The sequence below is a fragment of the Mustela lutreola genome, chromosome 2 (genome assembly GCF_030435805.1).
Source record: "Mustela lutreola isolate mMusLut2 chromosome 2, mMusLut2.pri, whole genome shotgun sequence".
NCBI classification, from domain to species: Eukaryota; Metazoa; Chordata; class Mammalia; order Carnivora; family Mustelidae; genus Mustela; species Mustela lutreola.
Genome location: NC_081291.1, coordinates 10,156,705 through 10,168,359, shown reverse-complemented (window position 1 = coordinate 10,168,359; position 11,655 = coordinate 10,156,705). Strand labels below are relative to the sequence as shown.

The 11,655-nt window shown below is 49.9% G+C and overlaps 1 protein-coding gene across 3 annotated transcripts; it reads left to right on the top strand.

The window, feature by feature from the left end:
- Window positions 1-1,089: 1,089 nt before the first annotated feature.
- DNAJB1 (DnaJ heat shock protein family (Hsp40) member B1) lies at window positions 1,090-10,158 on the top strand. Of its 3 annotated transcripts, none has more exons than XM_059160242.1 (3): window positions 1,090-1,174; window positions 7,866-8,446; window positions 8,733-10,158. In XM_059160242.1, exons 2-3 carry the CDS (start codon window positions 7,955-7,957, stop codon window positions 8,961-8,963), a joined length of 723 nt encoding a protein of 240 aa, XP_059016225.1. In that variant the 5' UTR covers window positions 1,090-1,174; window positions 7,866-7,954; the 3' UTR covers window positions 8,964-10,158. The 3 variants fall into 3 exon arrangements, with proteins under 3 accessions (XP_059016225.1, XP_059016222.1, XP_059016224.1); XM_059160239.1 differs by lacking the exon at window positions 1,090-1,174 and adding an exon at window positions 6,338-6,663; XM_059160241.1 differs by lacking the exon at window positions 1,090-1,174 and adding an exon at window positions 6,759-7,020.
- The last annotated feature ends 1,497 nt before the right edge of the window (window positions 10,159-11,655 follow it).

Here is an 11,655-nt window from a genome sequence, read left to right as displayed (position 1 = left end):
CTTGGTGGCGTCGCTGTGGAAACCAAGGGAAGCGTCGGTTACCTTACAGGTGGGGGCGGGAGCAAAAAGTTGAGTGACAGGGAAGACAGCATCCGCATGGCGGGGGGCGCGACTGTGTGAATTCCCAGGTGGGCAGCCCCCTAGGTTATGGGGAGCAACCTGAAAGGGCTAGGTGCTGGGGGCGTGTGCTGGGGCGCCTGGACGGAGAGGCCTCTCCGGCGAGGGGACCCCCATCTGTCATGAATGGAAGGGAAAGAAAGGGGACATGTATGACGAAAAGCCCCCGGGGATCCCTCAACTTACAAACCGAGTCCTCGCCCCATTCTGGGGGGTGCAAGCCCAGCCCCGTAGGCCAGGGGCCCACACCTGTCTACCTGTGCTATCCAGTATGGTCACCACTGGCCCTGGGTCTAGTGAGCCTAGAAACGTGGCTGGTACAAATCAAGATGTGCTGTAAAGGTAAAACACGCACCGATTTCAAAGACTTAGTATAAAAAGGAGAATGTAAAAAAAAAAAAAAAAAAAAAAAAAAAAAAAACCCTCATTAATAACCTTTTATGTTAATTAAAAGTTGAAATGATATTTTAGATATATTGGATTAACGTAGATTATTACAATTAAGTTCCTTTTTTAAAATGCCTATTAGAACATTTAAAATCAGGATGTCTGGGTGGCTCAGTCAGTTAAACATCTTCCTTAGACTCATGTCACAATCTCAGGGTCCTAGGATTGAGCCCCATCCATTTCTTCCTCTCCCTCTGTGCTCTCTCCCTCTGTCTCTCAAATGAATAAATAAAATCTGAAATTAATTAATTAACTAATTTAAAATCGCAGACCTGGTTTGCATTTGTGGTTGTCTGTATTGCGTCACACTGGCTCTACTGGGCAGTGCTGGTCTGGAGTCATGCCATGCTTTTGCTCCTTTGATTATTTGTCTTGAGCAGGCTGGAGAAGTTGGATGCCACCACACACACACACACACACACACACACTCACACACACAGCCTCCTGCACACACTCAAGATTTCAGGACAGAGTTAGGAGCACCTGGCACACTCCCTCACCTTCTCTACTTTCTCCTCATTCCAGACCCCGCCCCTGAGCCTTCATCAACTGTGGAACCCTCTGGAGCTTAGAGGCCTGACATCAGAAATGTGGTGAGAAGTCATCAAAGGTAAATCACTGATTCACAGGGGAGCAGGGTGGGGCAAGGTGAGTCAATGCTTAACACTTAGTCATCCAGGTTCAGTTCTGGAAACTTCTAAAGCTACAGCTTTTGGGGACCTGTGACTTCCAGTAAAGGAATCCAAGGCTGTGGTCTTGAGAAACTCACTGTCTTTTTCGCCAGGCCTATCTGGGCAAAAGAGATGAAACCATAAAAGCGGTTTGTTTGGTTTTTTTAAGATTTTTATTTATTTATTTGACAGAGAGAGATCACAAGTAGGCAGAGAGGCAGGCAGAGAGAGAGGAAGGGAAGCAGGCTCCCTGCTGAGCAGAGAGCCGGATGCGGGGCTCAATCCCAGGACACTGAGACCATGACCTGAGCCGAAGGCAGCAGCTTAACCCACTGAGCCACCCAGGCGCCCCATAAAAGTGTTTTATAATTGTGCTTTCAAAAACACAGATCTTTTCTCTGTTGGCAGTTAGTGTTCACAGTATTTTGAGATACTTTGTGGCCTGACAGGCTTCACTCCTCCCTGCCTTCATTGAGGGGGACAGGAGGAACAATCACTTAGAAACAAAAAGTTAAAATCTTACCAAGTTGACTTACTTGAGACATCTAATTGTGAAGTACTGAGAGGCACAGTTGAACCCCTAAAATCCACCCAAGTTTTGCTACTTTGCCCTGTCAATTTCCAGCTTCTGTAATGTGGGCTGGGTCGGTCAGTGTGTCTTCTCTGTTGCTGTATTCCAGCTAGTTAAGGTGTGTGGGATCCAAACTGATGTCATTCTAGACAGAGGCCATGTACATCCCTACAGACTCAGAACATTCTGGAATTTACCCTTCAATACTGTTTTCCTGAGCCCCACACTCACTCAATAGGCACAAAATCATTCTGTGAACCTACTCTGCTGTGTGCCAAAAAGGGCATACCAATAATTTCCACCCTCTCCTCACCCACAGGAAGCTCATAGAAGGGCAGGACCCAGCTCAGAAAGGACAATACCCCCTTGTTTTAGATGGATATTGCAGGTGCAAGCACTCCTTATTGGTCTCATCTGGCTTCCAGTAACCAGGTTGTCAGCAGAAATAATATCCACCTTCAGAATGAAGACTGGCCACTTTGTTCAAACCATTCATGAGTCTGGCTTCTTTCACTAACAGAACCCCCGTTAGGGACAGCTAGACCCTGCTTCTGTCCTCATCACCCCCAATACAGTGGCTAATTCATAACAGTCACAGCTAGTTTGCTGAGCCAACTGCCAAAAGCCCTTTATGGCAATTTCCAAGACGGAAATTCCAGAAAGGTCTGGTGCTGTGGCAGTACTGAAGGATGAATGAGTGGGGAGCTCCTTTTATCTCAGATTTGGGGGAACCCATGATCATTTGAATGTTGAAGTTCTGGTGTGTCTATCTGTCTCACAAGCTCCTTTTGTAGTTCCCATGTGCAGGTAAGGTAGGATCTTGATTTCTCTGGGAACCTGGCTTGGCTTGTTTTGGGGTATGTGATGGAGCTGGTTCGCGCTGTGTGAGAGAAAGTAAAGCCTAGACCAGACAAGCCAGGGCTGAGTAGCAACTTTCCACTATGTCAGGAACCCCAGAGAGAGGCTTCCCAAGTTTTACCCAGTCTTACCTTTTTTGTTTTTAGGTCCATAGAATTTTTTTTTATTGAGCTGTAATTTACATACAGTGAAATTTACCTTTTTTAGTGTACAGCTCTGAATATATACAGTTGTGTAACTAACATAACAGTCCAGATACAGAGCATTTCCATCATCCCCCCCAAATTCCCCTGTCTCCCTTTGTAGCACATCCCAGCCCCCAGTGATCTGCTTTCTGCCCTAACACTTTTACCTTTTCCAAAATGCCTTATAAAATGGAATCACAACAGTACGACTCAGACAGCCTTTTGAGTCTGGCTCCTTTCACTAACATAATGCATTTGAGGTTCGTCTGCATTGTTTTCTGTACCAGTAACTCAGTCCTTTCTTATGGCTGAATACTATTCCATCATGTGGCTAGGTCACAGTTTGATTATCCCCCACTGAAGCACATTTAGGTTTTAATGGCTGTTGATAATTACAAATCAAGCTTTGATAAACATCTGCTCATGGGCTTTTATGTAAACACAGGTTTTTATTTCACGTGGGTATTCCAGCCAGGGGTGGAATTGTTGGTTTATATGGTTGTAGTGCTTTTGAAGGTCTTTTTGATGAAGAGAAGCAGAGTTGAAAACAGTAGTGATCATTTATTTAAAATGAAGGCTTTATCATCATCTGAATCACATTGTACACAAGCTGAGTGCTTACCATAAATACTGAGTGTGCTAAACACTTTACATTTCAGCATTTTGCTCACGGTGACCTCATGCAGCAAGTCACATGACCTCTCAGAGCCTCAGTTTTCCCACCTGCAAAATGCAAGTAACATTAGGCCAACCCCACAGGATTATTGCAAGGAGTGAATGAATTAATACATATGGAACACTTAGAGCCAGACTGGCACATAGTAGGGTCGTGTCAGTGTCAGCTGTCATTATAATGTTCATATGGTTGTAGTGTAATGGCCCCTCTTAATTTCATCCTCATAGCAACCCTGGGAGTTAAGATCTATTCTTATCTCCATTTTATAGAGGACACACCTAATGTTCCAAGAGATCAAGCACATTACGCAAGATCACACAGGCTGTAAATAAGTAAATAGTGGGTCCCAGATTTCAGCTGAGGCTGAATGACTCCAGACTCACCTGTTTTGTTCCTACATCAGTCAGGGTTCTCCCAAAGAAACAGAACCGGGATATACGTGTTTGTGAGTATGTGTGTGTGTGTGAATAAAAGGTGTATTTCAAGGCATTGGCTTACATGATTAGGGGTGCTAGCTAGGCAAGTCTGAAATCTGTAGGGCAAAACAGCAGGCTAGAAACTCCTGGCCAGGAACTGACATTTCTTCCTCAGAGAAATCTCGGTATTATTTGCTTTTAAAACATTTCCACTGATTGGACAAGACCCATCCCCATTATCCAAGATCATCTACTGTACTTAAGTCAACTGATTATAGACATTAACTTAACCACATCTACAAAATACTTTCACAACAACACTTAGATTTGTGTTTACTTGAACATCTGGGTACCAAAGCCCAGCCAAACCGATGCATAAAATTAAACCATCCCATCTTCTCTGAGTTGAGAGCTCAGGATCTGCTGAGGTTTCTGTGGAGGCCACTTTTCCAGTAATGTTTTGAAGTGTCCAGTGAATATCCAGGGCAAAAAAATCCTAAGGAGAGGTGTTGGGGTTATACTGTGTAGTTTGGGTGGGCAGACAAAAATTCTCAAACATGACCCTGGCTTACCTAGGAAGGGGGAGTTCCCAACCCTAAGTTTGCCTCCAAATACAAAGATGCCCAACACCTTTGGAGGTCTTCACATCTGTAACTCTAGATTAAATTTATACCATAAAATACTAGCATGTAACCATGAGGAAGTTCACAAATGCTGGGTTTTCCTTCGTAATAAGAACTCTTCTGCTATTTATTTATGTAACTTATTTTTTATTTATGAAACTTTTAAAAAATTGAATTATTTTCCCCTTATGATGGTTCAGGGCCCCTGCTGTACTATAGTTATGGATGCCCAGGCCAGACCCATCATCCTCCCAGGTTGGCCAGTGTGTGTACTAACCCAGTCCTTACTGACATGGTTACCGTTGGTGAGGTCAGTGAGTGGCCAAGGATCGCCAGCACCCCCCAACTGGAAAGCGGGGGGAAATCCATGGTCTTGTTTCTCAGAAGTCTCAGCTTACACCAAGGCAGCAGTCACCAGAAGCATTTTGCTGTGGTGCTGCCAGGAAGGGGGTGGCTCAGTAGCCCATCATTCACCGAGATGGTTAGTCACCCCTTCGATAATACTTCCTCTGTGCCAGGTCTGTCTTGCACACTACAAATGTCGACTTCATGAGGCAAGTACAACTGCTATCCTTATTGTACAGATGAGGGAACTGAGGCCCCAGATGGTTCAGTAACCAGCCCAAGGTCATGCAGCCAGAAGTGCTGAACTGGGAATGAAAACTACTGTCTGGCTCCAGAGCCAGCATCACACCACCCTCACCTCCCAGGCAGCTCTTCCAGGAACCTCCCACCCCAACCACCACCACGGCCTACCCCTTCTTCCCTATGGCTTCCTCCGTTGGTACCCCTTTCTGAGCCTCCTGTCCCCATCAGTCCTGCCTTTGACCACAGGCACCCCAGACTCTCAGAGCCAAAGGGGAATCATAGACCCTGAGAGGTGTATGACACACCCATGCCGCCCCCCAAATCATAAATGTAGTGGGGAGAAAAATGAAGCAGGTGCATTAAAAACAGGCAGGAATATTTATGAAGTGTCCACTGCGACTGGATGCCAGATACTGTTCCAGTATCTGGGTTCTGGCAACTGCAGGCTGGGAGGGAGATGGATTTAGCATGAAAACCAAAGAACAGGATAATTTCAGATTTCAGTGACAGGTGTTCTTGAGAAAAAGGTAAAGTGAAAGGCATAAGGAGCCTTTTCCCCGGAGAGAAGATCACTCCGGGGAGGTGAACTTTTGTCCCGGGGCCTCACCTTGCGTTATAGGAACCTGTATGGTGAGGACAGGGACGGTTCTGGGACTCATTGCATTCTCCCCACAGCCAAGAGAAGAGGGCGGGTGGGTATTTTTCTTCCCTTGTTACAGAAGTCGGGGTAGGGGGGAACTTAGGGCAAGGCAAGGTTAGCCAGCTTTCTCAGAATCACCCGGAGAGAGAACCCTCATTCCCAGAGCCCGATGAGAAGCCGGAGAGCAGTTCTACTGTCACCGGGGGAAGAGCGGGGCAGCCCTAAGGGGAGGGGCCACATCCGGCCCGCCCCTTCCCGAGAGGTGTGCCGTAACCTATTGACCCAGGCTGGGGACAACACACGCGGCCGACCGGGGTCCGCGAAGGCAGTGAAAAAAGGTCGCGATTGGCTCCCCGTCAAGTGGGCGGGGCCCTCGTCGCTCAGTGCGCGCGCCGCGGGGAGGCGTTGCCGGGGGCGGAGAGGGAAGGGGCGTGGCCGCGCGCGGGCAGCCGTTGGCGGCTAAGCCCCGCCCCGGACGTCGCGCGTCGCCGACTGGGAGGCGGCGATTGGTCGGAGCGGTGCGGAGGGCGGGGCAGAAGGTTCTGGAGGGGGCTGGCGGGCTCTGGAAGCTTCCGCCGGACGGGTATATAGAGTCCGGGACGGGGCGGCGGCGAAGCCGGGGTACGGCGACAGCTGGGCGGCGGGCCGCAGGCGGGGACTATGGGCAAGGACTATTACCAGACGCTGGGCCTGGCCCGTGGCGCGTCGGACGAGGAAATCAAGCGGGCTTACCGCCGCCAGGCGCTACGCTACCACCCGGACAAGAACAAGGAGCCCGGCGCCGAGGAGAAGTTCAAGGAGATCGCCGAGGCCTACGACGTGCTCAGCGACCCGCGCAAGCGTGAGATCTTTGACCGCTACGGGGAAGAAGGTGCGTGCGCGCGCGGCTAGGGGCGCGCCCCCGCCGTTTGACAGGAGGGAGAACCGAGGCCCGGCGGCCGGGCTGTAGCGTCCCCAGGGGACGTCCCGGGCCCGGTGGGCGAGAGGCCCCCGCCCTCCGGCCACGCGGGCCTCCGCCCTCGGATTGGCGGCCGCCGGATGGGAGGAGGAGTCCTGGCAGCTCAGCTCGCCCAGAAGCTTCTAGCATGTCTGCGGTTGCCCCTCCCTAGGCTCCTCCACCCACGTCCCCAAGCGGTCCCAGGGGTGCGGATGCGACGCAGTGGGGACCGAGGCCGAGCCGGGCCGGTGTCATCGCGGCCCCGGCAGTCCGGAGCTCACCTGGCCCGAGGTGGCAGGCCTAGCGACCAGGGTCGCAGAGTGGGGCTTGTGGCTGCGCGTAGGGCTTGACCTGCGATCGGCGAGCCTGCGGATGAGCGCACCGATTAGCGCCGACCTCACTCCGGGGCCCCTGTGAGGGCGGAGTGAGATAATTCCTGTAAAGTGCTTATCTAACCTGGTGCCAGGCACGTAGATGGCAGCCAGCGCCCGAACGCAGTCCAGGTGTAGAGGAACCCGCCTCGGCCCGGCCGCAGCGGCGCAGGCCTCTGAGGCCCAGAGAAGGAAGCTGTCTTGTTGTCCAGTTGCCCGTGGATGACTCAGACTGGTTTCTGTGCTGAGTCTTAAGAAATGAAGTGGGTTTTTATGTGAGGATGGTGGCAATTAGTGCCAGGATGTGAGAATTTGAAAAGCTGCGTTTATGGTTTTGCTTTCATTTCTGCTCCTCACACATTCCTAGCTCTTGAGTATTTCTGAGAGTAAACACTTGCTGAGCGCTGATCGTGGAGCGTGCCTTTTTCAGCTGATCTCTTAATAAATTTTTTGTAAATCTTAATGTATTTGTAGGGAGAATAGGTTAGTCAAGAAGTGCTGGGAATTCCGTGTCCTCTAGAGAGGGCGCTTGAGTCCTTTACCCCTGTTCTGGCACGCTGAAGCACCTGGAGGGGGGAGTCTAACTCTGACTTAGGGTTCTTTACTCTTCCTGACAGGCTGAAAAAAAAAAAAATTCCTCCCACCCCCCCACCCTTAATGGTTCTCAAGTTTTTTCCTTAGTGAAAGCACCTAGAGAGAAAGGGTGGGGGAGGCAGGGGAAGAGAAGCTCACCACCATCTCATTTCTTCTGATTTTGCTTTTCAGGTCTAAAGGGTGGTGGCCCCAGTGGTGGCAGCAGTGGTGGTGCTAATGGTACCTCTTTCAGCTACACATTCCATGGAGATCCTCATGCCATGTTTGCGGAGTTCTTCGGTGGCCGAAATCCCTTTGACACCTTTTTTGGGCAGCGGAACGGGGAGGAAGGCATGGACATTGATGACCCGTTCTCTGGCTTCCCCATGGGCATGGGTGGTTTCACCAACATGAACTTTGGCCGTTCCCGTCCTGCCCAAGAGCCCACCCGAAAGAAGCAAGATCCCCCCGTCACCCACGACCTTAGGGTCTCGCTTGAAGAGATCTATAGCGGCTGTACCAAGAAGATGAAAATCTCCCATAAGCGGCTGAACCCCGATGGAAAGAGCATTCGCAACGAAGACAAGATCTTGACCATCGAAGTGAAGCGGGGGTGGAAAGAAGGGACCAAAATCACCTTCCCCAAGGAAGGCGACCAGACCTCCAACAACATTCCAGCTGACATTGTCTTTGTTTTAAAGGACAAGCCACACAATATCTTTAAGAGAGATGGCTCTGATGTCATTTATCCAGCCAAGATCAGCCTTCGGGAGGTAGGATACTAATAAGTATGGTAGTATGTATGGAGGGAGATTGTTGGATTTTGAAGTCGTTGGATGTTTGCTTGACAGATATGTCTGAGCACTTTGGAGCCAGGCTTGGGGGTTATAGCAAAAACGAGACTGACCAGGGCTCTGTTTTTCCAGAGTTTTCCATATCTGGGGGCAAGGTCTTAGTTACAGGGGCCTGGTGGTGCTTCCCCCTACATTAAATGGCTTCTGGACGGGAGTTGAGCATCCTAAATACCTTCCATCTAACGTTCTGTCTTTGCTCTCTAAGGCTCTGTGTGGCTGCACAGTGAACGTACCCACTCTGGACGGCAGGACCATACCCGTTGTGTTCAAAGATGTCATCAGGCCTGGCATGCGGCGAAAAGTTCCTGGAGAAGGCCTCCCCCTCCCCAAAACGCCCGAGAAACGCGGGGACCTCATTATTGAGTTTGAAGTAATCTTCCCTGAAAGGATTCCCCAGACGTCAAGAACCGTACTTGAGCAGATTCTTCCAATATAGTCTCCTGTGTTTCCCAAGGACTGACCAGGGACCTTTCCAGAGCTCAAGGATTTCCGGACCGTTCCACCAGTTGTGGACCCGTGAGAGGGCGGGAGGGCCCAGGGAGGGCTTTCGTACTGCTGAATGTTTTCCAGAGAATATATTACAATCTTTCAAAGTCGTGCACTAGACTTAAGTGGTTTTTCGAGCGATAGGGCAGCTGGTGGTGGGGACAGCAGGAAAAGGCATTCCAGTCTGTCCCACTGGTTCCAGCAGCCCTCCCGGGATGGGCCCGTACCCTCCTCCAGGCCCCGCCCACGGTCAAGAGGCAGACCCACAGCTGGACTTGATGTGTCTGTAGTCCCTTGACTTGTGGCCATTAGGTGGTGCCAACCTGCCATCTTGGTTACCAGACCCTGTACACTCCTCAGTTTCTGTTGTGTGATCAGTTAGTGTTTTATTCTGTATTTGTCTCCCCTGTCTTGCTCTTCCCCTGAAGAATCCTGTTTTCTCTTTTGCCATCTCAAATTGAGAACCAACTTCGATTATTTTTGCAAAACTGCCTGGCTGGCACCCACAAGCAATACCTCTTGTTCCAGCAGGACCAAGGGAGCCAGCCTCATGTGAATGAGTTGCACAGATGCATCTCCCTAGAGGGTCAGGGACCCTGGACAGAGTAGGGGACCTTCTCGACCCCTGACTCTGAAGCCACGTGCACTCACTTATGGGTCACACTCTTTTTTTTTTTTTTTTCTTTTATCTATAAGGCAATCTTTTGGCACACCTGGGGTTTACAAGTGCCCAGGTAGTTTTTCATTTAATGGACTCTGGACTCTTTCAAAAGGATCTGATCCTTTTGAATTTTGCACAGCTCTAGATATAATCCCTTTTGATAAAAGGGTCTTTGCTTCTGATTACAGGAGCACTGTGGAACGTCTGTAAATATGTTTTTATAATTCTGTGTAATGTTGGTGGGCCCTCAAAGGAAACCAGTCCATGGCAGCTGCTGCTCTCTGTACAGGGCCACGATGGAATTCAAAAGGAACCTTGGGAGTTGGGGAGGGGGGCCGGGTTGGAACAAGTGTCTGTTCCTTGCAGGCCAGTCTGGTGCTCAGACCTTTAGACTCATTGTAAGTTGACACTGCCAACATGAGACCAAAGCGTGTGACTTGTCAATGTGCAGCACGACAGCATTAAAGACTGATGCTAAACCTCAGGGGAGCAGTCCTGCGACTCTGTTTGAGGGTTTTGCTGATGGGTTGGGGCGGCGGCTGGGTGTCCCTCCAGATGCAGTCAGGGTGGAAGGGAAGGGCCAGGGAAGGCTGGGGGTGGGCACAGGCAGGAGAACTCTGCAAGGGAGAGATAAGTCTCCCTTTCTGGGCTGCATTGCAGAGTAGAGAACGTCAGCCCACCTGGACCTGACCCAGGCACCCAGAGAGCCCTGTGGATTTCAGAGCTGGTTTTAGGAAGGGTGGGCTCGAGTTAAGGAATTCCCTTTCCCGTCCTGCAGGGCCCAGTTTCTGGAGCCCAGGGGAGGTGCATGGTCTGCCCTTATGATTCCCCTCTACTCCTTTCTTGCTAGAACAGGCTGGGTGTCAGGCAGGCTCTGGCCAAACCAGACTGGAATTCCAGCCCAGGACTGACCCCACCCTGGAGAAGACCCATTTCCTGCCCTGGCTCCATTGGCAGGACACTGAGGCTGCCTTTCCTTTGTTACTTTTTTTAAGGAACTGGTTTTATTACAAGGTAAGTAATTACATAGGCTTAAAACAACGTATTGCTACTTTGCTACAAAATGTCTTGAAGTAAAAACTTAAATGCCAGTGTGTTTAAAATCAACCTAGGGGTGGCTTTCCCTTCCCACTGAAACAGTTTAGCCACTGAAAATGGTATAGGATCTGTGTTGTCAAAGAGAAGTTTCTGTAAGTGATTAGAATGTTTTCTGTCATCTTTAAATGGAAGTGCTTTAAGATTCAGTAAACTAAATTCAGTTTCTCAGTTCAGTCACATTCCAAGTGCTCAACAGCAGTCACACACAGCTAGTAGCAGCTGTTGGATAGCACAAATCCAGAGGGCTTTTCCCCAGATGTAGGATGTAGGTTTCTCCCTAGACAAGCATATGCAGTGAGCCCAGAGGATGCCATCCTAGTTGGGAGGTGACCCCACATATCAGCCAAAAGAGGTATGCTGACCTGCACCAAGATGACATTTACTACAGAATTGGCCCTGGGCTCCGTTGGGGTCAATTGGTCAGTGCCACCTCTGTGCCCCAATCTTATGTAGCAGGTCCCTGTGACCTTCGTATCAAAGTCACCAACTCAGAAGTGGACAAAGCCTGTAAACACACAGTTCTGGTAACTAGAAATTCCCTACCTAGAGGTGTGTGTAGGGCAGTGGGTTTCTTTAGGCAAATGTTCATAGTGGAAAGGACAAAGAGGACTTGGGTGGGCAGAAAGCCAGCCCCTCAGACACGTGTTTGCCGCACTGGACCGAGTGTGTGTCCAGCGGTGTTTGGGGTACGTGCTGGCAGACTGCTTTGCATCCTTGGCTTCAATTTAATGGATTTGCTTTACTTTCCCATGTGGACTCTCAGCACATTTCAGAGCCCCTCCTGTGTGGGTAAGTATGGAGCTGCCTCTCTAACCCACCTCACCTGAATCCACCACACGAGCAGGGGACACATTGTAACATGATTTAAACAGTACAAAACTCA

What these genes read in the sequence shown, in the direction of transcription:
- DNAJB1 (XM_059160239.1), top strand. Translation starts at nt 6,453, where the DNA reads ATGGGCAAGGACTATTACCAGACGCTGGGCCTGGCCCGTGGCGCGTCG. An exon ending in TGACCGCTACGGGGAAGAAG is followed by an intron (nt 6,664 to 7,865) that starts GTGCGTGCGCGC and finishes TTTGCTTTTCAG; the next exon opens with GTCTAAAGGGTGGTGGCCCC. An exon ending in CCAAGATCAGCCTTCGGGAG is followed by an intron (nt 8,447 to 8,732) that starts GTAGGATACTAA and finishes TTGCTCTCTAAG; the next exon opens with GCTCTGTGTGGCTGCACAGT.